Source organism: Symphalangus syndactylus, chromosome 3 (genome assembly GCF_028878055.3).
Source record: "Symphalangus syndactylus isolate Jambi chromosome 3, NHGRI_mSymSyn1-v2.1_pri, whole genome shotgun sequence".
Lineage (NCBI taxonomy): Eukaryota > Metazoa > Chordata > Mammalia > Primates > Hylobatidae > Symphalangus > Symphalangus syndactylus.
The window spans coordinates 30,725,083-30,750,378 of NC_072425.2; the positions used below are offsets into that span (position 1 = coordinate 30,725,083).

At 50.1% G+C, this 25,296-nt stretch overlaps 1 protein-coding gene and 2 long non-coding RNA genes across 10 annotated transcripts in view; 2 read left to right on the plus strand and 1 right to left on the minus strand.

Annotated features, from left to right (window-relative positions):
- Nucleotides 1-25,296, minus strand: part of COL27A1 (collagen type XXVII alpha 1 chain) — a 158,221-nt gene that overhangs the window by 2,215 nt on the left and 130,710 nt on the right. For 7 of the 8 annotated variants that reach the window (XM_055271342.2, XM_063636822.1, XM_063636824.1 and 4 more), the window contains 19 exons: nucleotides 21,747-21,803; nucleotides 21,505-21,558; nucleotides 21,296-21,349; nucleotides 20,968-21,021; nucleotides 20,152-20,205; nucleotides 19,932-20,039; nucleotides 19,345-19,452; nucleotides 18,051-18,158; nucleotides 10,165-10,218; nucleotides 9,601-9,663; nucleotides 9,156-9,209; nucleotides 8,962-8,997; nucleotides 8,819-8,836; nucleotides 8,559-8,594; nucleotides 8,156-8,182; nucleotides 5,601-5,666; nucleotides 3,594-3,762; nucleotides 2,501-2,610; nucleotides 796-1,014 (listed from right to left, as the gene is read on the minus strand). In XM_055271342.2, the coding sequence (XP_055127317.1) occupies nucleotides 796-1,014; nucleotides 2,501-2,610; nucleotides 3,594-3,762; nucleotides 5,601-5,666; nucleotides 8,156-8,182; nucleotides 8,559-8,594; nucleotides 8,819-8,836; nucleotides 8,962-8,997; nucleotides 9,156-9,209; nucleotides 9,601-9,663; nucleotides 10,165-10,218; nucleotides 18,051-18,158; nucleotides 19,345-19,452; nucleotides 19,932-20,039; nucleotides 20,152-20,205; nucleotides 20,968-21,021; nucleotides 21,296-21,349; nucleotides 21,505-21,558; nucleotides 21,747-21,803 (1,449 nt within the window). The remainder of the gene's footprint in view (nucleotides 1-795; nucleotides 1,015-2,500; nucleotides 2,611-3,593; nucleotides 3,763-5,600; nucleotides 5,667-8,155; nucleotides 8,183-8,558; nucleotides 8,595-8,818; nucleotides 8,837-8,961; nucleotides 8,998-9,155; nucleotides 9,210-9,600; nucleotides 9,664-10,164; nucleotides 10,219-18,050; nucleotides 18,159-19,344; nucleotides 19,453-19,931; nucleotides 20,040-20,151; nucleotides 20,206-20,967; nucleotides 21,022-21,295; nucleotides 21,350-21,504; nucleotides 21,559-21,746; nucleotides 21,804-25,296) is intronic. The other variant, XM_063636823.1, reaches the window with a different exon arrangement.
- LOC134736285 (uncharacterized) lies at nucleotides 438-6,820 on the plus strand. Its single transcript, XR_010120197.1, has 3 exons — nucleotides 438-540; nucleotides 3,902-4,025; nucleotides 4,516-6,820. It is a non-coding gene; the product is annotated as an uncharacterized lncRNA (long non-coding RNA).
- On the plus strand, nucleotides 9,233-11,568 carry LOC129478987 (uncharacterized). Its single transcript, XR_008656532.2, has 2 exons — nucleotides 9,233-10,351; nucleotides 11,051-11,568. It is a non-coding gene; the product is annotated as an uncharacterized lncRNA (long non-coding RNA).

Consider the following 25,296-nt stretch of genomic DNA (forward strand, 5'->3'; position numbering starts at 1 on the left):
CAAGTACATCTCATATATATATATTTTTTTAATTTATTTTTTCAATAAGTTTTTGGGGAACAGGTGGGGTTTGGTTACATGAATAAGTTCTTTAGTGTACATGGTACCCAATGTGTAGTCTTTTATCCCTTACCCCTGTCCCATCCTTTTCCCCAAGTCCTCAAATTCTGTTGTACCATTCTTATGCCTTTGTGTCTTTATAGCTTAGCTCCCCCCAAAATAAGTACATTTCTAAGGTTTGGGATATATATTAGAGCTGCTATCCAGAAAGGCTCTACCAATTTATTTTCTTCCAACAGCTTCATGCAAGATTGTTAGTTTCCCCACATCCTCATGAACACTGTGTAGTATTATTAGTTTTGTTTAGTCTTATAAAACTGATTTTTGCCTTTTCTCAACTTTCTGTCTTCCCTTCCCCTGACAACCCACCCTGTTTAGGGCATTTGAAAATGACCAAAAAATATAATGAGAAGAAATTAGCCTGACTAGGGTGGGAGCAGGAAGAAGAAACATATCATCTTCTGTGAAAGAGCCTTGCAAGTAAGTACAACATCTACTAGCCCGAAGAATTTTTACCAGCCCAGACCTCCCCTCAGAGCTTCCCAGAGAGGAAAGTGAGTAAAAACGATTTTAGAAAACTGTTATATTTCACAAAGATAAAATTATACCTATCACATTAATATATCATAGTATTAAAATGTTAGATATAATCTTATAATAGAAACACATTTTTCCAAACAAGTGTTTTTCCAGTTGTCCCCACAGGAGGGGCCTAGGAGGGGCTCTGAGAGTTACCTTGCAGCCATCCATGGACACCTCGGGCCGGAACTGACCCCCAGCTTCAAATATCTGTCCGTTCCAGGCCCGGAAGCGCACGGCCTGCTTGGCTGGGGTCTGCCCAGTGCCCTCCTGCCACACGGTCATGTTAAGGCAGTGGATGGTGATGTGCTGGGTCACCTCAGAGCTTAGCAGGTGCAGGAAATTCATCTGGACCCGGCTGATGGCAAACTCGACCTGTAGAGAAGCAATGGCAGTGAGTGGCTCAGGCTGCCCCCCACACCCCCTACACTGAGAGTTCCCTGGCTCTCTATGGAGGGAACAGGGATAGGCCCCTTCCTGGCAAGCATTTCCTGATATGCTCCCAGACGTGTGCCCACTTGATAGACAGGGAAACTGAGGTCTGCGTGAGCTGCTCTCACAGGTTCTTGGCTGCATAAGCAGGAAGGGCCTGCCTGACTCCAGAGCCAGCGCTTCAAAGGTCTTGGTGTCATCTGATCCACTCCACTACTGTATGGGGGGGTCTTTGGGCTGAGCTAGGATCCAGGGGCTCAGCGAGGGAGAGGGTTTTGCCCAAGACTGAGAGGCTCATGGAGTGCAGAGGAAATGAGAGGTGCTTTCGAGACCCTTCCTAAGTCCCAAGATCCCTGTGAGGTGGAATGGGGTGCTGCCGGAAATGGCAGACCTGAGAACAAACAAACAACAGGGCAGGATTTATGGGTTCAGCGCTTTCCCACACAGAGCCAGGGCCTCTCCCTGCCATTGTTTCTGATGGGAAAGGTGACCCAGTTGGGCATTCATGCCGCCAACCCAGGCACCAACTTCAGCCTCACCCCTCTGCTAGGCAGGTTTGCTGCGTGATCCCAAAACCTTTGAGTCACCAGGGAAGAGGGCCTGTGGAGGTCACCAAGTCCCTGCTGGACTGTGAGCTCTGGCCGCAGGGGAGTTTCGAGTCCGACCTCCCTGTCCTGGCTCAGGGCCTGGCACATGACAGGGACCCAACAAAGACCTGGCGACTAGCTGGCTGCCTCTCCTAGAGATTCTCAAAGTGCCAGTCTGACCCAGTCAGCACAAAGCATCTCCCAGGGGATGTGGCTGATGAAATGGGAGGGTTCCTTTCCCCTGCAGTCAGAGCAGCTTCTCACTGTGGCATAAATTGCCCCCAAATTTAGAAGGCTTAGTGGAACTACAGACCCACAATCCACTGAGGATCCCTGGGTGAGGGAGCTGTCAGGTCTCACGCTGCCACCTGCCTTGGTTTGTTGTTGAGTGGCCCTGTACCACCTAAAATGCTCAACTCAGAAAGAGGCACGTGGTACGCAGGCATTGAACATGAGTTAAGTATTTGCATACACAATTCAAGCAACATGCTTCAGATGAGCATCACACTAGTTTTCTCTTTTATTTCACACTGATGATTCATGGTTCCACAAGCCAGGCCAGCTTGGCCAACTGCTCTGCTTTAGATATTAGGCAGAAGATTCTATTTGAAGAAAGAATCATCAGCATCATATGACTCGAGAGGGTTTGTGGTTACAAATTAGTCCTACTCACTCCCCATTTATAGATAAGGAAACTGAGTCTCAGAAGGAGGCGATAACTTTCCCAAGAGCATGCAGTAAGACAGGCACAGCTCAGAACAGAACCCGGGTTGGTTGTGGCCCAGGGCAGGCTGGGGATAGAGACAGACAGCCTGGGGGGCAGTGTGGGAGCTGATGGGTACCTTGGAGGCTGTGATGGGCTTGAGACACGTCTGTCCACCATGCGTGAAGTTGCAGGAGACCTCGATGGTGTCAGATGAGCAGCCAAGGTTTGGATCCACCCAGTACGTACCTGCAGGCAGCGTAGGATGGAGGTGATGTATGTATCTGGAGGATGAGCCCATACCTTGGTTCTGCAGATGGACCCTGCATCTTGTGACCTGCCGAGCCCCAGGTGAGCATGAAGTCAAGGTGGGTGGGCAGAAAAGGGATTCCTCCAACCAAGATGGAAGGAAACCTTCTGGGCAGAACTCACAACTGGCAGAGCCCCCGGAGGGGGGTCACATGGCTAAGTACTTGCCTATGTTGCTACTGGGATGTATCCATTTTACAGAGGAGACAACTGACATTGAGAGAGGCTGGGCCACTTGCATAAGGGATTGGGGGATCAGCTAGTTGAATGGATTCTTCGAGGCCTAGGGCTCCTCCTAGGGCCTGCCAGGGGAGGGTAGGAGTCAGGTCTTCCACCCCATCATCAGCCAGTGCTGCTGCTTACATCTGGCTTCCCCACTGGGCTTCTCAGGAAGCCAAAACCTTTGCAGCTCAAGAGTGGAACAACTGGCCATCTAGTCCCAGCTGCCTGTGCAGAGGAGGCAAGGGCAGCTCGGCATAGGGGCCATGGCTTGCCCCAGCTCACAGAGCAAGTCTGAGGCAGGACTGACATTGGAACTCAGGTCTGTCTGGCTCCACAGCTTGTCCTTCACAGCACCACATCAGCTCACAGATGAGAGAGTAGAGTCCTCATGCTCAGAAAGGGGGAAAATCCCGGCTCACCTGGGAGCCTGTAACAGGATGGGCCCCGGGGGTGGGGACTCTTGCAGCCTCAGGGGCTTTTTCTGCCAGAGCTCTTGTCTCTTTGCACTGAAATGGCCATCCCCAGCATGCAGATCTTGGTATATTGTGAGGCTCTGTGACTGCTGAGTGAATAAATGACTGCCAGTGTATCTGTCTTGCTGACGACAAAAACTCAGCCAAAATGCGGCGGAAATCAAATACTCCACCGGCCCCAGCTCCCCACCGCCAGGCGCACCCACCCCCGGCAGGAAGCCTTCTCACCATCCACCATCTTCTGCTCACAGTCCATGAGGTCCCTGCAGACCCGGGCGGGGTTCTCTTTGGTGCCCAGGGGCGTCTTAATGCTCTGGATGAGGTTGCTGAGGTAGTGTAAGGTTTTAAAGATCTCTCCTCCCTGGTCCAGCACCAGCCGGTCCGGATAGCTGTAACCCTGTCACGAGGAGAGGGTGGCCATTGGGACCTTAGGGTCCTGGTCTATCCTCCACAGCCCCAGGTTCTCACGACCTGGGAGATACTTCGGTTCCACGGTCATGGCTAGAGCACGGGTTGGGTTTCTCTTTATTTTGCAGATAAGAAAACGGGCCAGGGACAAAGTGCAGGAGGAAAGGCTATCACGATGGCTCAGAGGCTTGAAAAGAGCTCAGGATCGGACCATGTTCTCTGATATGGGACAGGCAGAGCCCCGTGAATGAGGTAGGCGAGGGTGCGTGGGACACTCGGCAGCGGCCCCCAATCTCTATCTGCAGTCTGTGGAGGAAGGGGAGATGCTGGGGGGAGATGACTTGGGGGTCACACAGCCTCCACTGGGCTCCCCTAGGGTGGGAGCCAGGGTCTCTGTGAGGCACCAGGAGACGGGACTGGGGCCAGCAGGCACAAGTGCTGGGAGGAGGACTTCAGCTCAGAGAAGGAGCAGATCTCCACTAGGGGGCAGGAGGGGACCACGGATGCTAAACAGCCGGACATTCAGGGTTACCCTGGCCAGAATTCTCCCTTAAGCCTCAGTTTCCAGAGCTACAAATCAGAGCTAAATAAACACTCCTTCCTCTGGGGGTGGTGGAGGTCACGTGTGTGTGTGTATGTGTGTGCACGCATGTGTGAATGTGTGTCAGAGACTAGCAGCCGCTCACCCAATCCATTTCTTCTGCCTGGACAGACTACATCTTCAGCCTTATTTGTGCTCTAGCCAACAGGATGGAAGTGGAGCGATGCCAGCCCCATAGAGGCCTGGCCCAGAGACCCTCCTGCACAATTCTCTACACTCTCTTTCCTTGGTGGTGCCTCCCCCTGGTGTGGAGTGACCTTGGGGGCCACGTGTGGGAGAGGAAGAGGGCAGAGCCCCTGGCAGGTAGCCAAGGTCTCTCATCAACAAGCCAATTAACTTTTATGTGCACGAGAAATAAGCCTCTATTCTACCGCCAATGCAGAGTGGGTAGGAGGTGCTTGATAAACGGAGCCACTTTCCTTCATCATGTTAAGGATGTTGCAGGTCAGCCCTCTCCTGTGGGGCATCACTGGCCTCTAGGGATGGAAGGAAATGCTTCCCTTCTCCAGCCACACTGGATCCTGAGCGTCCCCCTCTCTTTCCACTGACCTCCCCGGACGGATGGTAAGGGGCTCATCCATGCTGTCCTCCACCCTAGACTGTGGCCCTCTGAAAGTCAAGGCTGTGACTGGCCATCCATCTGTCTCAGCATCCAGCACAGGGAACAAACAGAAATGTTCATAGGAGGTTTGCGCTGGGGGCAGCAAGTTCCCCATCATGTGAAGGAGGCAAGGCCGCAAAGGGGGCTCCTGACCGAGGCTGGACTAGAGGACATGGGACTCCCTTCTCAGCCTGGAGTCTTAGAGCTTAGTTGACCACAGGCCAGGTTCTTAGCAGAGCCCCATGGGCTAACCATGAGCTTCTTACTCCTGAACAAACATGGGGGTGAGCCCTGGGAAGCTGCTGTAGGCTCTGGGCCCAGGCAAGCTTCTCCCCCTGACTCCAGCCAGCAAGAGCTTGGAGACTCTGAGAGGCCTCCGGAAAAAGCTCAAGGGCTCAGGCCGTTTCTGGCCTTGCTCTGCCTGCACTGGCCATGGGACCTTGGACTCACTGCCCATTCTGAGCCTCAGTACAAACCCCCATTTGTGGATGCGAGATGCCACCAAGACCAGGACTCTGAAATGCTCCATGCAGGCCACATGGAAGGCACTGACCACACGTGAGCCATTATCTATTTGCGTTTCTCCCAGGAAGGGATCCCACATGGGGAGAGACCCTGGAGATACCTCTGGCCTGAGTGCTCCACTGGTGTCCATCCACGTCTGGAAAGCTGCCCCAAGATCATCTTGTTGCTGGGCAAGGAAAAGACAGGGTATGTATTGTGGCCCCCCAGGGTTCTGCACACCCATCAAGCAGGAGCCCCAGGGCCACATTCCCTGGCAGGATCTTGGCCAAGTCATATGCCCTCTGCAGAACTCTCGGTCCTTCCTCTCTTTGCAGACAGTCAAAGCCGACCCTGCCATTCCCTTTCCCTAGGTACTAATAGCTCCCCATTGCCCTCAGGATTAAGTTCAAACTCCTCAACATGGTTATAAGACCCAGTTTGAACACTGTGGTCTTGAGCCATGTCTCTTTCCTCTCCCTCAGATGTGCTCTGGCACCAGCTGCACTATAGTACTTCTAAGTTCCTAAATGCCATGCTCCATCTAGCCGTGGGGCCTTTGCACATGCTGTTCTCATTGCCTGGAGGACTTCTCCCTCCCTTCAATGCACCATCTGGCTATCTCCTATACCAGTGGTTCTCAAGGAGAGGCAACGATGCCCCCCAGGGGATATTTGGCAATACCTGGAGACAGTTTGGTTGTTCAAGCTGGGGGAGGGGGTACTACTTGCATCTCATGGTTAGAGGCCAGGAATTCTGCTAAACATCCTCCAGGACAGTCACTCACAGCTAATAATTATGCAAATGTCAGTTGCACTGTATCTCAGAAAACCTGCCCTGGACTCATCCTATAGATGTCAGTTGCGATGGGAAGCCTCTCCCGAAGCTTCTGACTCCGGACTAAGAAGAGGGAGGCCCCCTTTCTCTATGCCCCCAGTCCCCGTGTTTCTCCTTTGGCTCGCACTTTAATGGTCTAATATAACTTTGCACCCCCAACCCTACCACCGGGCTTGGCAGAGACATAGCTGTGGTCTTGCCATGAAAACAGCAAAAGCTGAGGCCTGGGGTCCAGAACCGGGGACTCTGGGGCTACTCCTCAGGGTCAAATCCCAGACCTGCCACTTACTAACTGCATAATCTGGGGAAAGCTGCTTAACTCTTTTCCTCAGTTCTTTCATCTTGAAAATGGACCTGATAATAAAACTCCCTCATAAGAATTGCTGAAAGGAACACATGAGTGAATACATGAAAAGCACCTGTAGCCCGGGCACAGTGGCTCACGCCTGTAATCCCAGCACTTTGGGAGGCCGAGGCGGGTGGATGGCTTGAGGTCAGGAGTTCAAAACCAGCCTGGCCAACATGGTGAAACCCCATCTCTACTAAAAATACAAAAGTTAGCTGGGCATGGTGGTGCATGCCTATAATCCCAGCTATTCAGGAGGCTGAGGCAGGAGAATTGCTTGAACCTGGGAGGAGGAGGTTGCAGTGAGACGAGATCGTGCCATTGCACTCCAGCCTGGGAGACAGAGCAAGACTGCGTCTCAAAAAAAAAAAAAAAAAAAAAAAAAAAGAAAAGAAAAACACCTGTCTGGCATTGAGCAAGCACTCAATTAGCATTAGTAGTGATTATTCAAAAAATGCAAAATCCTCTTATTTTCTGTTTTTCCTGGATCTTTTCACTTTCCTTTCCCTGGCTTTCTTACTGATGAGAAGGACAAGGGAAGGCTGCAGAGGAGAGGCCAGGGCTGTCACTCTCTTTGAGGACGGTGCAGAGGGAGGGGCAGTGAGAGCAGGCATGAGGAGAGCGGAGGTTCTGAGTGACGCATGGTTCATGGGCTCCTGGGCCATTCAGTCTTTCCTCGAGGCCATGCCCCGGGACGCTGTCGGGGCCTGATGGTAATAGTCATGTAGCCACCGTGCAATAGTAAAATGCGGATGAACTCGTCACAGGGCTTGGGAGGAGTCATGCTCTCAGACAGGGCCACAGCGGCCAACAGGGAAGAATGCAGGAGCCCCAATCTGCCCCTTGGCCCGACTCTCTTTGTTTTTTTGTTTGTTTCTTTTTGAGACGGAGTCTTGGTCTGTTTCCCAGGCTGGAGTGCAGTGGCTTGATCTTGGCTCACTGCAGCCTCCTCCTCCCGGGTTCAAGCGAGTCTCCTGCCTCAGCCTCTCCTGTAGCTGGGATTGCAGGTGCCATCCACCACACCTGACTACTTAGGTATTTTTAGTAGAGACGGGGTTTCACCATGTTGGTCAGGCTGGTCTCGAACTCCTGACCTCAGGTGATCTGCTCGCCTCGGCCTCCCATAGTGCTGGGATTACAGGCATGAGCCACCGCGCCCGGCCCCAACTCTCTTTGGATTCAGAATCTGAGATGTACAGACCCTTGCAATCAGCCCACGTGTATGGAGTACACAGATAGGGCCACGAACCCAGTGGCTGGAGCATCTTCCCGGATTCAGTCGGGGCACATCAAAAACTTAGGTTTCCTGCCTCCTGGCCCAGGGCCCTTTCTGTTGCTTCTGGGTCCAAGTCTCCAGTATGGTGACAAAAGGACATGGGCGTCCCTAGACCCAGCTTAGGGCTCTAGCCACCAGGGCCAGAGAGGGCCAGCGGCCTCATCCCCCAAACCCCTTAGGCCTTACCCCAAGTAGGCAAAAGAGAATGTTTCCAACTTACCAATTGGATAGGACCCCCTGGAGGACCCTGCAAAAGAAGACAGCGGGTCAGTCAAATGACAGGGACAGTGTGCTGGAATCTGGGAGGGTGTCAGGAGACTGGGGAGGCCATCAAAGTATGCAGGACCTGCCAAGCTGGCCTCTGCTCTCCCGAAGGCTTGGTGGGCCCCACTGGGCTGGTCTATGCTTTTCTGGAGGCCTGGCCCCTAGGCGTTACCCCATGTAGGCAAAAGTGAATGTTTGTTTGGGGGATGCCCTATACTCTCCTAGGAGTTTGTGGGCTACAAGAAGCATGTGAACCCTGTGGGGTTCAGGGTCAAGGCTTAGTCTGCCGGTGAAGCCTTGAGTCTCCTTCAAAGGAACCCCCCAGGAGTCCAAGATGCACCTAGCACTCAGTTACCTACCGGGGGGCCAGGCCGCCCTCTGGGGCCGGGAGGACCCTGGGGGAACAAGAGAAGAAGAGTGAGCCCTGGTCCACAGGGTCTTCATCTCTCCCCATCCCAGTCCCTCCTCAAGCAGACCTGGGACCCAGGGACAATGGTTCCTCTGGCACAGACGGGATGACGGAGGTCCGGAGGGAGAGAATGTACCACCGGGAGGAGAACGCAGGGTGCCCGCCCCAGGCCCCGCCCCGCCTCACAGCCCTCATGCCCAGCCCACTCACCCTCGGACCTTGCAATCCCTGGAGGGAGACAGAAGCAGGGGAGAGAGTTAGGGAACCTGGCTGAGCCATGGCCCCATCCCAGGAGCCCACCCCTCCCCCGCCCCTGCAGCACTGCGTCCCTCAGCCCCAGCCCATCCACTTACCCAGTCCCCACGGCTGCCTTTGTCACCCTTCGGACCCTGCAACAAACCATGGCCCAGTGAGACAGGGCCCAGAGGGGAAGCCTCATTTCCAGATGGGGAAACTGAGGCTCAGACTGGCACTGAGTCACAGAGACAACCTGGAGCCAGGAAGGCAAGGGGACCCAGCAGTCTTCCTGTCCAATCCCCGCACATACCGGGAGTCCCGAAGGTCCCAGGATTCCGAGGGGCCCGACGATGCCTTCCTTTCCCTAAAGGAGAAAGAAAGGCTCATGTGTCCTTGTTCTAGGGCCTGGGGAACAGACACGGGGAGGGGGGTGGAGGGCAGCCCGAGCGTCGCAAGGGAGTGGAAGGGAGACCATCTGAAGCAGGCCCAGGCCATGCATCTGCTGAGCCCCTCCTGTGTGCCTAGGGGTGGGCTTCAAGAGTGGGGCGAGGGGGGCAGGAGTGGAAGGAGGGAAGGATGGGGGCTGAGCTGGCAGGAATGGCAGGAGTGAAGGTGGGAACCAGGCCTGTGGGCAGAAAGGGCTCATGAGTCAAGGAGCAAGAGGAGGATGAAGGCAGGTGTCCAGCCAGCTGATAGCCAGCCAACCTTGGGCCTAGGACAATCATCTCTGCTCCGACAGCAGGGAGGGAACTCACCATCAAGCCAGGTGGCCCCCGAGGGCCCTGGATGCCTTTGAAACCGATGTCTCCAGGCGGGCCCTGTGGGAGGCAGAGAAAGGGCTGTCTGTACTTGGCAGCCACTGGGTAAAGGGCCCCCACAGCTCCCTCACCTCTGGGGTCTGTCAACCTTTGCCCTTCCTGTCAAGAGAGGTCTTACCTGAGAGGCCCCAGAAGGAGTAGGAAACACCTACAATTATTCAGCAGGTACTAGCAGTGTGTTGGCTCAGTGCTGTGTGGCATATGCCTCTGGTCTTTATTTTTGCAACAGTCATCTACTGTCACTGCTCCCATTTTACAGATGAGGAAACCAAGGCTTAGAGAGACTAAGTGACTTTGCAAGGCACAGAGCAGGTAATTGTGTAGCTGGGCTTGGAACCTAGATCTGCTGGAGTACTGGGGGATGAGGGTGTTCATGCCTGATTCTGGCTGTTTTCCAGCCAATGTTTTCAGTGCTCCATAAATATTTGTTGAATGAATAAATGAATGAATAGGGTGAACGGATGGGACCCCACAGGAACAGCGAGCAGTGGGAGTCTGTACCTTGGGTCCGAAGAGACCTGCCATTCCTGGGAAGCCCATCTCACCAGAGTCGCCCTGCGAGGAGAACAGGAAGTGATGGAGTGAGGTCATGGCCAGCATGTCCCACCAGCCACCCAGGACCTCAGGGCCTGCCTTTTCCTTCCCAGCCTCTCCAGGGATATCGGTGACTCCTCTGTAAGGCGATCAAGTGAGTGTGAACAGCTCACAAACTAGATGCCAGTCCGCCTGGGCTCCAAGGGGAGCCTGTGCTCTCCGTCAGATGAGAAAGCGGAGCCCGGCTCAGGGATTCCACAGAGGAGGTGCTGCCACACTCAGGGGCTCCTGTCCCAGGTCTTCAAGGGACAGAATAGAAGGGCCTGCAGCCTCCTCCCACAGCTCTGAAAAGCTCTGTTAAGGAAGGATCCCCTAAAAATAACCCAGTTCGCTGAGGGCCTGTTAGGTGCCGGATGTTTTGCCTGTACTGCCACACTTCCATGCTCCCACATCAACCCAGGGACACATCATATCCCCTGTTCACAGATGAGGAAACAGGCTCAGAGAGGGCAGGAACTTGCTGAAAGTCACACAGACACCATGTTGTGGACTGCACTAGATTCAAACCCAGTGTGAACGATTCCAGGAACCTTTGGCCTCCTCTCCTGACCTCTGCTCCCAATCTTGGAAAGGGTTAAGAGAGCAATCGGCAAGGGGGGATGCTGGGTCCTGAGCCAAGAAGGCAGGGCTGGGGGCCCCTGGGGACAGAAGAGCCTGCCATGATTGCATATTCTTGGGGCTTGGCCTTCAAGCTCATGAGCAGAAAGCCATGTATTAGAATCTCCTAGCCTTATAAGACCAGGAGCAAGTCACCTCCCTTTACTGAGCCTCAGTTTCCTCATCTGTAAAATAGGATAATACGTCATCTCCCTCCCAAGGGGCTGGAAGGATGCAATGAGACCAGGCAGGTCAAGACCCAGTGCTGATGGAGGTAGGCTGAGGGGTCAGGCTTCGGGAGGGTCCCATTTAATCTAAATTCTACCTGTTCATTTTTAAAAGATAATAGCTTTGTTGAGCTATTGGTGGTTCTCTTGGTGGTTCTCTTGGTGGTTTTGATTTGTCTTATCAATGCTTATTGGATATTTGTGTATCTCCTTTGGAAAAAATGTCTACTTGAATACTTTGTCCATTTTAAATTTGGATTGTCTTTTTATTCTTGAGTTGTAAGGGTTCTTTATATATTAGAGATACATGTTCCTTATCAGAGATATGATTTGTAAATACCTTCTCCCCTACTGTGAGTTTTTTCACTTTCTTGATGGTGCCTTTTGAAGCACAAAAGTGTTTGATTTTGATGAAGTCCAATCTATGTACTTTGCTTTTGTTGGTGTCATATCTAAGAAACTATTACCTAATACAAGGTTATAAAAGTGTGTTTTTATGTTTTCTAATAGTTGTACAGTTTTAGCCTTTACATTGGTCTATAATTCATTTTTAGCTAATTTTTGCCTGTGGTGTGAAGCAGAGGTCCAACTTACTTCTTTGGTATGCGATATGTGATTGTGTGATTGTCTCAGCACTATTTATTGAAAAAAAATTCTTTTCCCATTCAATTGCCCTAGCACTCTAGTTAAAAACGACAGACATAAATGTAAGGTTTTATTTCTGTCTTGATTACTATACTTTTGTAATAAGTTTTGAAATTGGGAAGCGTGAGTTGTCCAACTTTGATCTTCTTTAAAGATCAAAATTTTGGCTATTCTGGGCCACTTGCATTTCCATATGAATATTAGGATCAATTTGTCAGATTTTGTTAAAATGTCAGCTTGGATTTTGGTAGGGATTGTATTTAATCTGTAGCTCTGTTTATGGTTAAATACAGCCATCTTAACCATACTAAGTCTTCTGACCTACGAATATGGGATGTCTTTCCATTTATTTAGGTTTTCTTTTATTTCAACATTTTGAATTTTGCAGTGAACATGTCTTGCACTTTTTTTTTTAAGATGGGATCTTGAGATGTTGCCCAGGCTGGACTTGAACTCCTGGGCTCAAGAGATTCTCCCATTTCAGCCTCCTGAGTAGCTGGGACTATAGGCACATGCCACCATGCCCAGCTTCTTGCACTTCTTTTGTTAGATTTCTTCCTATTTTATTCTCTTTGATGCTATTATAAAATGGAAATGTTTTATTAATTTCATTTTTGAATTGTTCATTGCTAGTGTATAGAAATATAATTGATGTTTGTATGTTATATATAGAAACGGTATTTTTTGTGTATTAATCTTATATCCTGCAACTTTGGTTTATTAGTTCTACTAATTTTGTTCAGTACAATATTGAATAGAAGTGGTAATAGTGGACATCCTTGGCTTGTTCCTCATCTTGGAGGAAGTGTTCAGTCCTCTACCATTAAATATGATGATACCTGTGGGATTTTCACAGATACTCTCTATCAGGTTGAGGATGTTCCCTTCTGTTCCTAGTCTGCTGTGTTTTTATCATGAAAGGGTGTTGGATTTTGTCAAATGCTTTTTCTGCGTCTATTGAGATGACTGTATAATGTTTGTCCTTTATTTTATTAATATCGTGTATTACATTGATTGATTTCCAACAGTTGGACCAGCTTTGCATTTCTAGGATAAATCTCACTTTGTCATGGTGTAGAATCCTTTAGGCATATTGCTGAATTTGGTTTTCTAATATTTTATTAAAGATTTTTGTATCTGTATTCATAAGGCATATTTGTCTGTCGATTTCTTTCTTGTGACATCTTTTTCTGGCTGGGGTATCAGGATAATACTGGCTTCACAGAACCAGTTGCGAGATGTCCTAACTGTTCATTTTTGCACTCTGATGGCTGTCTCCTATACACCCATCAGGTGCAAAGAAGAGGTAATTTTAAAAACAGTCTTACTAAAGTAAAACTGAGGATAATAACTGTACTATTTAAATTGCATAATCTGATTTGTTTTGACATATCTGTATACACCCTTGTAATTGTTACAACAACCAAGACAATGACATCCCATAGCCCCAAAAAGTTTCCTCACACCCTTTTGTAATCTTTCTTTCCTGCCTACCCTCCCATCTCCAGGAATCACTGATCTATATTCTTTCAATGCAGATTAGTTTGCATTTTCTATAATTTTATATAAATGAAACCACACAGTCTATACTATTTTTTATCTGAGTTCTTTCACTCAGCCTAATTATTTTGAGAATCATCTATGTTATTGCATCTATTAATAGTGCAATCCATTTACTGATGAATTGTATTTCATTGTAAAATATACTACACTTTATCTATTCACCGGCTGATACACATTTGAAGTTTTTTTCCAATTTGGGGCTACTATAAATAAAGCTGCTAAGCACCTTCAAGTATAGTCTTTGTGTGGCTGAATATCCTTATTTATGTAGGGTAAATATCTATGAGTGGCATGATTGGATTATACAGTAGGCATATGTTTAACTTTCAAAGAAGCTGCCCAACTGATTCCATAGTGATTGTACCACTTTAAATTCCCATTATCAGAGTTTGAAAGTTTCAGTTGCTCCATGTCTTTGCCAACAGTTGGTATGGTTAGTCTTTTAAAACTCTTCACTATTCTAACAGGTGTGCTGTAGCATCTTACTGTGGTTTGAATAAGCATTTGTCTAATGACTAATGATATTAATCTTCTCAAGTGCTTATTTGCTATCAGTATACTTTCTTTGAAGTGTCTATTCAAATCTTCTGCCCATTTAAAAAAATTGGGCTGCTTATTTTTATTATTAAGTTTTGAGAGTTCTTTATAGGTTCTGGATACAAATCCTTAATCAGATACATGATTTAGAAATATTTTCTCCCAGTATGTGGCTTGTCTTTTCATTCTCTTAATAGTGTCCTTTGAAGAGCAAAAGTTTTAAATGTTGATGAAGTCAGATTTATCACATTTTCTTTTATGGGTCATGCTTTTGGCATCATATCTAAGAAATCTTTGTTTTATCCAAGTTCTTGAAGATGTCCTTCTATGTTCTAGAAGTGTTTTAATTTTCGGTTTTACATTTAGGTGTATGATCCAGGTTGAGCTAATTTTTGTACATGTTATGAGGCATCACTTGTCTGGCACCATTTGTTAGGAAAGACTATTTTGTATTTGCTGAATCGTCTTTGCACTTTTGCTAAAAATCAGTTGTCCAGGCCGGGTGTGGTGGCTGATGCCTGTAATCCCAGCACTTTGGGAGGCTGAGGTGGTGGATCACCTGAGGTTGGGAATTCCAGACCAGCCTGACCAACATAGAGAAACCCCGTCTCTACTAAAAATACAAAATTAGCCGGGCATGGTGGCGCATCCCAGCTACTGGGGAGGCTGAAGCAGGAGAATCACTTCAATCCTGGAGGCGGAGGTTGCGGTGAGCTGAGATTGCACCACTGCACTACAGCCTGGACAACAAGAGTGAAACTCCATCTCAAAAAAAAAAAAAAAAAAAAAAAAACCAGTTGTCCGTATATGTATGGTATATGTCTGGACCTTTCATTCTGTTCCTTTGATCTGTTAGTTATTTATGGCAATACCACAGTTTTGTGACGACTGCAGAGTTGTAATAAGTCTTGAAATCAAGTGCCATTAGTCCGCCAACTTTGCTCTTCTCTTTCAATGTTGTTTCAGTTATTCTAAGTCCTTTATATTTCATATGTATATGAGGACCAGCTTGTCATTTTCTACATGAAAACCCGATAAGCTTTAGATTGGAATTGTGTTGAATCGATACATCAATCTGAAGAAATTTGACATCGTAATATTGAGTCTTTTGAAATATGCACACAGTATATATCTCCATTTATTTAAGTCTTCCTCAATTTCTCTTAACAGTGTTCTACAGTTCTCAGTGTACATATGTTGCACACCTGTCAGATGTACCTAAGTATTTCATGTTTTTATGCTATTATAAATAGTATTGCTTTTTAGATTTCCATTTCTAATTGTTTGTTGCTAGTGTATAGGAATGCAATTCATTTGTGCACATTGATTAGTGTATAGAAATGCAATTCATTTGTGCTCATTGATTAGTGTATAGAAATGCAATTCATTTATACATATTGCCTAGTATATACAATCACGATTCATTTGTGCATATTGATATGGTGTCCTGTGACCTTGTTAAACTCACTTATTCTAGTAGCTTTCTTGTGGATGCCAATGGATCTTCTACATAGACATTATTTCCTCTACAAATGAAAAGTTTTAATTCTTCCTTTTTGATATGAATGCCTCCTATTTGTTTTTCTTGCCTTATTGCACTGGCTAGAATTGCCAGTACAATGTTAAATAGAAGTGGTGAGAACAGATATCCTTGATTTGTTTCTCCTCTGCTCCTTGGAAAAAAGCATTCAGTCAATCACTGCTAAGTATGATGTTGACTAGGTTTTTCATGGATGTCCTTTATCAAGTTGAGGAACTTCTATACCTAGTTTGTTGAGAGTTTATCAGAAGTGGAGTTAGATTTTTGTCAAATGCTTTTCCTGCAACTACTGAGATGATCAAATGGGTTTTCTTTTTTGAGTCTGTTAATATAGTGAATTATACTGATTTATTTTCAAATGTTATACCATCCTTGTGCTCCTAAGATAAACTCCACTTGGTCTTGCTGTATTATCCTTATTATATATTCTTAGGTTCCTCTAACTAAAATTTTATTGAGAACTGTGGTAGCTATATTTATGAAGCATATTGGTCTATTGTTTCCTTTTCTTGTAATATCTTTGTGTGGCTTTGACATCAGGGTAGTATCAGCCTCAACGAAAGAGTTGGGAATTATTCTTCTCCTCTTCAATGTTCTGGAAAAGTTATGTAGAATTGGTATTCTTTTTTTTTTTTTTTTTTTTTTTTGAGACAGAGTCTCTCCCTGTCGCCCAGGCTGGAGTGCAATGGCGTGATCTTGGCTCACTGCAACCTCCACCTCCCGGGTTCAAGCGATTCTCCTGCCTCAGCCTCCTGAATGGCGGGGATTACAGGTGTGCACCACCACGCCTGGCTTTTTTTTTTGGTATCGTTAGTAGAGATGGGGTTTCACCATTTTGGCCAGACTGGTCTCAAACTCTTGACCTCGTGATCCACCCACCTCGACCTCCCAAAGTGCTGGGATTACAGGCGTGAGCCACCGTGCCCAGCCATTATTATTTCTTTTGTAAATGTTTAGTAGCATTTACCAGTGAAGCCATCTGGGCCCAGAGTTTTCTTTGTGGGAAGCTCTAACCACAGATTCAATTTCTTTAATAGATATAAGGCTATTTAGGTTATCAGTCTCTTGATGACCTTTGGTAGTTTTGTCTTTCGAGGAATTTGTCCATTTCATCTAAGTCTTTAAATTTATTGTCATAAAACCATTTATAATATTCCCTTATTATCCTTTTAATTTCTGTCATATCTGTAGTGACATTGCTCCCCTATCCCTGATACCAGTAACTTCTGTATTCTCTCTTTTTTTGTTGTTGTTGCTGTTGTTGTTTCCAGATTAGTCTGGCAAGAGGTTTATCAGTTTTACAGATCTCAAAAAACTAACTTTTGATTTTCCTTTTTTTTTTTTGGTTTATTTTTGATCTTCGTTATTTCCTTCCCTCTGCTTACTTTGTTTTAAATTTGCCTTCTCCAGCCCCAACCCCCAGTTTCTTAAGATGGAATCCGAGACCATTTATTTGAGACCTTTCTTCTTTTCTAACACAGAAGTTATTACTATAAAGATCTCCCTATATATCAACAGCATTTCACCAATTTTTATATGCTGTTTTTTACTTTCATTCAATTCAAAATACTAACATCTCTTTTGATCTCTTCTTTGACCCATGGGTCATTTAGACATTTGTTACTTAGTTTCCAGATGTTTGGAGATCTTTCAGATCTCCCTGTTATTGATTTATAATTTAATTTATTTATTGATTTTAAGGTTCAAAATAGCGTCTGTCTTGGTAAATGTTCTGAATGAACTTAAAACGAATGTGTATCTTGCCGATATTGGATGTGGTGTTCTATAAATGTCAATTAGGTCACATTGGTTGATAATGCAGTTCAAGACATCCTTACTGATCTTCTGTTTGCTTCTGTTCTACCCATTAGGAGAGAAATATATTGAAATCCTTGAGTATAATTGTGAATTTGTCTATTTCTCCTTGTAGCTTTATCAGTCTTTGCCTGATTATTTTGAAGATCTATTATTAGGTGCATAAACATTTATGATTCTTATGCTATTTTGGTAAGTTGGCTTCTTTGTCATTATGAAAAGAACTTCTTTATAACTGTTAGTAGTCTTTGCTCTGAAATCCATTTCATCTGATATTAAAATAGCTACTCCAGCTGTTTGGGATGAATGTTAGCACAGTATGTCTTTTTCTATATCTATCTTTAACCTACTTATATCTTTATATTTGAAGTGGATTTCTTGTAGCAGTAGAGGTAGTTGGATCTTGCTTTTTCATCCACTCTGACAATCTCAGCTTTAATTGGGGTATTGAAACAGTTTGTTGTGTGTTTTCTATTTGCCCTGTTTATTCGCTGTTCATTCTTCCTTCTTTTTCCAGGCAGGGGTGAGTTGAATGTAGCCTCTGGGACAGGGGGATGAAGGCAGTGAGGCACAGAATGAGCACTGGACTGGGAGTCAGGAGCGCCCACCTTCTGGTTGTGATCACCCTCTCCTCATTCTGAAGGGACCACTCAGGTCTCTTTCCTCAGCCTCCCCCACCACCTGGTTGAGGGGTGGCAGAATGGTATCTGGTACCCAGATTTTATCCCTTGTCACAGAGCAAGGAGGTGGCTTCTGGGTCAGTGTGTTTGTGTGTGTGTATGAGTGTGCATGTGTTTGTACCTGTAGGTGTATGTGAGTGTGTGCATGTGTGAGTGTGTGGGCATGTGTATTCTTTGGGGCTCACTCACCGGCTGGCCTTTGGACCCAGGCTCCCCCTGGTTTCCAGGGAGCCCCGTTCTGCCCTCTGTTCCTCGCTTGCCAGGGGGACCCAGCTGTCCGGGTAACCCACTCTCACCCTTAAAGAAACACACAAAAAATTACCAGTCAAAGTGGGAAGGGGTTCTCAGGCAGGAGGAGGCGGAGGGGACCTAGGAGAGCCAGAACAGTGATTCCACAGGGTACCCGAGATTGCAGAATGCTGGGGCAACAAATGGAGGCCTGGTGGGGTAGGGGTGACAAGACTTTCACCTCCCAAAGAGGAAGGTCTCTGTCCTTCCTCTCACATTCCGGGCCCTGCCTTCCCCTCTCCTCTCCCGCAGTTCCTCTCCTCCTTATTGCTTTTCCCCAACAGCATGCAGTTCCCTCTTCCAAACCTCAGCTCACACCCCTAGAATGCCTCCTCACCATTTATTTATTTATTTTTATTTTTTTAGACAGAGTCTCGCTCTGCCACCCAGGCTGGAGTGCAGTGGTGCAATCTCAACTCACTGCAACCTCCGCCTCCCCAGTTCAAGCAATTCTGCTGCCTCGGCCTCCCCAGTGGCTGGGACTACAGGTGCCTGCCACCATGCCCGGCTGATTTTTGTATTTTTAGTAGAGACGGGGTTTCCCCATGTTGGCCGGGCTGGTCTCAAACTCCTGACCTCAAGTGAGCCGCCCGCCTCAGCCTCCAAAATGCTGGGATTACAGGTGTGAGCCACTGCGTGGCCACCTTTTCCCCTTCTATTCTCATTCAAATCTTCCGTGGGTCAAGGCCATCGCTCCCTCTGCCTCCTGTGTCTCAGAGGGTTCCAACCTTTCCCCAATTAAACCTCGAGCTCAGGGAGGGCAAGAACCACATCTGAGTCACTCATCTACATCTCCCCTTCAGTATCCAGCTCTTGGCTCTGACGGATTCATGGCGGCCCCCTCCTCCCACGCTGCACTGGGAAGCTTTCTAAGGATGCTTTAGGGATCCCGGCTGCAAGCAACATCTGTTGTTCCATAAATGTCCACGAGAGGGCGCCCATGGACAACTCAAAAACCAGTTGAAGGTTTCAAGGGCCTGATAGGGGCGGTATTTATAGCTCCCCAGATGAACTATCATTCTGGTTCAAGCTTGGGGCAGGACCCCCGAGCATTGTTGACCGAGAAAGGTCAACAATGTGGACTCCATTTTCACACAGGCCCTGGGACATGGGTGCCCAAAGGGTCGGAACCACTAGAGTCTGCATCAAGGCAGAAAGGGCAGAGGGTGGGTAAGTGCATTAAGAGGTATCTGACCTTGAATCCTGGGGGTCCCTGTGCTCCAGGTAAGCCAGCCACACCTGGATTTCCTCTCTTCCCAGCAGGGCCCATGGGGCCAGGGTCCCCATCGTCTCCCTGCTCCCCCTGTTAAGAAAGCAGGCAGAGGAAGGTCTCTTGTGTTTCACGAAATAGCCAAGGAAGCAGATGGCTCAATGCCTGGGTGAACGCTGGGTGTAGCTGGAGGAAGGGGTCATACTCCAGGATGGAGGTCAGATGGCCTGTGTGTGATGTGGCTGGACCAGGAGGACAGGAGGAGCTGAGGATTGTGAGTGGGGAAGGGCGGGATTCTGAGTGAGGAAGGGGCGGGATAGGAACCCTATCCACCAGGCAGGGGAGGAAAGGAAGGTCTTTCTGGGTGCTGGCATCCAGGAGAGACAGTCAGAAGGTCCACACTCCCAGGTGCCAGGGGATGAGATGGTTGCCCACCCCAGGGAAACTTCTGGATGTGTTGGTTCTGCGCATCCAAGTTTCCAAATGGGCTTCTCTGGCCCACGGCCTGGGGAAGTTCCCCCACACCTGGTCCCAAATGGAGCCACCATCTGTTAACGCCAATCCCTGCTCACCTGCTGTCCCGCTTGCCCGTCCCTGCCAGGAAGCCCATCTGGTCCAGGGATGCCCTCGAGGCCCTGTCTCCCCACCACGCCCCGGGGCCCTGGCAGCCCCTGCAGGCCCTGGGGGGTACATAAAAAGCTGGTGAGGGCATTTGGTGTGGGGAGTGGGGGGAGGGCAGGTGTGGGGAGCGGGTAGGGAGGCTGGCTGGAAACAGCAGCTGTAGTCACTCACCTGGACCCCCCTCCGGCCTGGGGCCCCCGCCTTGCCTTGCTTTCCCTTTGGTCCCTGAAAAATCAAGGGCCACATGATGGTGGCTGCCTGGTGGAGGTGTGGGACCCCAGGGGCTCTGGAAGGAGGGACTGAGAGGATTGTGGGCCCCTGGGTGAACATCTGATACCACAGATGTGCCCAAGCACTCTGGCCTGGAAGTCTGGGGCCAGAGCTGCCCTTGGAACCTCCCGGGGCTGTCACTGAGCCTGCTCTGGGCCCTGGTGTCCCCTCACTGGCATTGACAATTTGCTGGGAGGAGCCAGAGGCCACAGTTCCACCGGATCTTTTAGAGACTAGGTATCACTGAGGCAGGCAGGTGACGGGGGTGCACCCGGGGGAGGGAAAGAGCATTAAGAGAGCACTGGCCCAGCCTGGGGGCTGGGGGAAGGCAGGGGCCCTGGGGCAGAGGCAGGAAGTGGCTCCTGCTCAAGCACCCTGGCTCTGCCTCCTCTTCCTCCAGACCCCCTCAATTGACTTCTCCCAGTTTTCTCTCTACAGTGTGGTGTGCCCTGGGTTTAAGTCACTCTGGTTGGCCTCAAGCAGTTGGCTCCCCTCTTGGAGCCCCAGTGAAAGGGGGCTGATTGTCCCTCCTCACTCAGGCTATTTGAAGGGAGATGGGGTCATGGCCAGAAGCAGCCTGCCGGGCTCCTGGTGGGCCGCCCCTCCCCACCCTGCCTCGCAGCCTCTGCAGCCTGCGTTTGATTTGCTGTGTGACTGTGGGTCAGGCTTCCCCCTTCCTGGGACTCAGTCTCCCTGCTGAATCTCCGGCCGTCTTACCTCTGCGCCCTTCGATCCTTTGGGTCCCGGCCGCCCCCGGGGTCCCGGATGCCCCTGCAAACCAAGGTGAGATGACGCAAGGCAGCCCCAGGATTCTCTCCCGGGGAGGGTGGCCAGTCTCCGCCTGGAGGGGGAGGGGTGGGGAGGGGTTTGGGGGTGCAGGTTCTGGGGGCATCCCCAGGGTCAGGGCAAGAGAAACAGAAATGGCTGCCCCAGACCCTCCTACAGGGAGGGTCCCTTTAAGCTTTAAAGGGCCCAGTTCTTTAATTCCCACTGCTCCACCCCACTCAGGGTGGGAGGCAGGGATGGGACACGAAGCACCACTCACGGGTTGGCCCTGCTGGCCTGGCTTTCCACGGAGGCCTTGCACACCCTCCTGTCCCTGGAAGCCAAAGAGAGACAGGTGAGGGGGGCCCATCCTGCAGAGGGCTGGGAGGCAGCACAGAAGCCTGGGAAGTTGTTCTTTCTAGACATGTGTCATTCCCCCTCTCCCTGACATGCCTGATCCTGCCAGCAGGTAGGAGCTCTGATACTTACAGGGTACCCAGGGTCCCCCGGTTCCCCACGGTCTCCTCGATCACCCACAGGGCCCTGAATGACAGACAACAGCAAAATTTGGGCCACCAGGTGCCAAGGATCCCAGCCCTGGGCCCTGTTGGCCATGACCTCTGCGGAGCTCTCAGGGACCTGGCCCCTGATCGGCCCAGCCCTCACCATGCAGCGGGAGGCTCAGATTCCACCTAGGACTCCACATGGTCCAGGGCAGGGAGGGGGCTTACCCGATCTCCAGGTGGCCCAGGGGGCCCCTCGGCCTTGCCGTCCTCGCCCTGCTCCCCCTGTGGACACAGAACCAGCTTTAGGGCAAACCGCCTGCTCCTGGGGAATGTGGGGAATTCCAGACAGAAAGCGCTTCGTCAGAGATGAAGTCTAGCCTGCTTAGGGTTACAGATGGGGACACAAACTAGAGAGGGAAGGGTAGGTGTGTCTGAGCCAGACTCAGGCTGGTGTGGAACGAGGATTGTAGAACATAGAACAGTGCTTTGTGCCCTCCCGACGCCCTTGAGCTGTAGAATCCTGCAGGAAGTCAGGGTGCTCAGACAGCTGGGTTCACATCCCGGCTTGCAAAGGACCAGCCATGTGGCCCTGCAACACTTCCCTGCCTGTCTTTGAGCTCTCTCCTCAGCTGGGGAATAGGAGAACAGAGCGGAGTGGGGTGGGGTGAAGGGGACAGCGTGTGATGCCCATCAAGGAGTGGTGAGGACTCCGTGGAATGATGTGCGACGCCCGACAAGGAGTAACACCAACTCCAGCAGCTGGCACGCATGGGCACTGCTCTGGGCCAGACACAAACAGACTCATGACATCCGCAGCACAGCACTGTGAAGCAGATGTGATTATTATCCCAATTCACAGATGAGGCTCGGAGAGATGATGGGACCTGCTCAGAGTTCTTCACCCTCAATCTGAGAGTCCCTGTCTCCGATCCTTGCTGGGAGGAACCAGCTTTAGGATGAACCTCCTACCCTCCATGGTAGCCCCAGGTGGCACTTGGCAGCCGGTCAGCATGGGGGCTGTGTCCATAAGACAGGTTCCTATGTGCAGAGTGGGACTGGAGCACCTCCCGGTGCTGTTCAGAGGACTCGGTGAGGAAAGGCACAGGAAGCACTCAGCAGGCTGCTGCCCACGTGGCAGGAGCTCAGCACATGGCGTTAAAATTGCCATAGCCGGTAAAAATAGCAGCAGTGAGACTGTGTCATATAGACATGGCCAGAGATGGGGGTGGGGGGCGGAACAGAGTTTAGAGGTGAGGTCCTCATGCCATGGCCACCCCAGGCCCTGGTCCACCCACAGTACAGGTGTAGACGCCACCTTTCAACTACGAGGAAGGTGTAAGCGGATCAGCAGATGGCAGAATCTCAGGGCTCAGAAGACTCCAGCCCCAGAAAACTGGTGTCACTCCCCTGGGCACAGGGCTCAAGCCAGGCACCCCTGAGCCCCTTTGTTCATAGGGATTGAAAGGGGGCTGGAAGAGGCTGGACAGAGGCAAAGCGTCCCTGGGGCTGGGACACATCCCTGGTCGGAGTCAGTTCTAAAGGCTGGTGGTGATCAGCCACCAGCCTGGGGCCTCCGTGGTTCTGGTGGGTGGAGGCTGAAGGCTGGCAGGAACTTGGCCTGAGGTCTAGAACCAGCTATACCCAGAGGGGTGGCCCAGGGAGCGGGGATTCCTTCTTGACCCTGCCCACTCTCTATGGTTCTTGGATCCAGTGCTCAAGTACCACTGTGGATAGAGGCAGCTGGACTTGAGGGCTTTGGGGAAGGGGCCTGCCTGTGTCTACCTAGTGTGTTCCATGTGCCAGGCACTCTGTGAGGTTTGTTTCATCCGATCTGCAGAGTAACCTATGCCGCTGGGACTATTGTCCACACTTAAAGATGGGAAACTGAGAGGAAGGTCTTAGCCAAGGCCACTCAGGAATCAGGGGGCAATCTGGGCCCAAAGCCAGCTATACTGATCCCCCGCAACGTGAGTGTAGTCTGGGGATGCATTTTTTTTAATTTTATTATTATTATACTTTAAGTTTTAGGGTACATGTGCACAACGTGCAGGTTTGTTACGTACGTATACATGTGCTACATTGGTGTGCTGCACCCATTAACTCGTCATTTAGCATTAGGTGTATCATTTTTTAGCACCAGAAATCTGGTAGGATACTTCCCTGCCCCGTCCAAGTCCCAGAGTCTCATCCCCTCTCTCTGGCCACCAGCTTTGTAGTATGCTCACCCCCACGGTGAGCGGGGGTGGGCGGTTCAAGTTAAACAGCATATGGCTTCCTTATCTTGGGTCTGCTTTTGGTTAGGGAAGCAGGGTCTGGCATCAGACAGATGGAGTCTAAATCCTGGCCCTGCCACCCTCTTACTACAGATCCTGGGCTAGTCTCTGAGCCTCATGAGGACTCAGTTTCCCCGCCTGTCTTGTAGAACAATGGTACCTCTGCACTGGGGCTGTGGTGAGGATTACAGGAGGAATGGCAGGGAAAGAACTCTGCACGTGGGCATGTGCTCAGTGGGTCACCCCAGGAACCTGGTTTCTCCTCCCCAGCAGCGTCCAGCTTGCGGGGTGGCTGTTCATTCATGAGACTCACCCTATTTTTGAGACCTCTAAGGGCATCATTTCCATCCTCTAGCTCAGGGCCTGGAACACACTAGATCCTCCATAAATACCTGTTGGAGAGCTGGAGGAATGAACGAATCGAATAATGCCTTCTAAGTGAGAAAAGGCATCTGGCTGATGTACATGTGATGCCCCCCACCTTGGCCTCTCATTCCCAAGGACCCCACCACCTGATGAGGCACTCAAGGCCCAGGGAATCCTGGACACCCCTGCAAGGCCCCTGCAGCCTTAGGGCAGATTTGGTGTTAGGGTCCCGTTCTCAGCAGCCACAGAGACTGCTTCTAGACCTGCAGATGCTCCGGAGCAGAGGCCTTGGGGCACACCAGGGCCTCCTTGTTTCAGAGTCTGTGTTAACCCCTTCTGTGCCAGCCCTGGCAGGCTGCGAGGGCCCAGGAGGGACCCGGGGTACTGAGTGGCACCTTCTGTGGCTTCCTGTGGAATCGGCTGGGGCGGGTGGCCCTCTACGATGGCTGAGCTGTCCTCCAGCAGGAGGAAGGGGTCGGCTGGGCAGCACGCCGGGCCAGCGTGAGTCACCAACAGCAGGATTTAGTTAGTGGGGAGCTGACTCAGCAAAAGAAAGGCGTGCTGGGGAGGCAGGGGGCAAGCGAAGCATTCCAGCTGAGCCAGCAGGGGAGGGGAGGAGGAGGAAAGACAGGAGGGACTCAGGCGACAAAGATAGGACTTAGACACGTGGGTTCTGGGGCCAGCTCAGGATTGCCTTGGATGTGACACCGCACCAACACCTTGGACCTTCTGACGCTCCTGGCCCTCCACATCCCCACCGGCATGGGGGGGCAAGGGTCCAGGGATCAGCGAGGCTCCTTCCAGCAATTCCTGTCCTCTACTGAATCTTGAGCCAAGGCATGGGGAATAAACATGCCTTCCCCTCTGCCTTGGTGGCTCCTTCCTTGACCACTAACCACTGGGGTTCCTCACTCTCTGTCCTAAGCCTCTCCTGCTCAGTATCCTCTCCCCACTCTCGCTGGGTGATCTTATTCACGGGCAAGGCTTCAATTCCCACGTCCACACAGATGATGGAGTCACAGTTTTAGTCATTACAAGATTGATGTCCATTTCTGCTTCTTGACTATAAGCCCCGTAAGGGCAGGGATTGCGTGTTTTCGTTCCAGCGCTGGGTACAAAGATGATACCCAGCACAT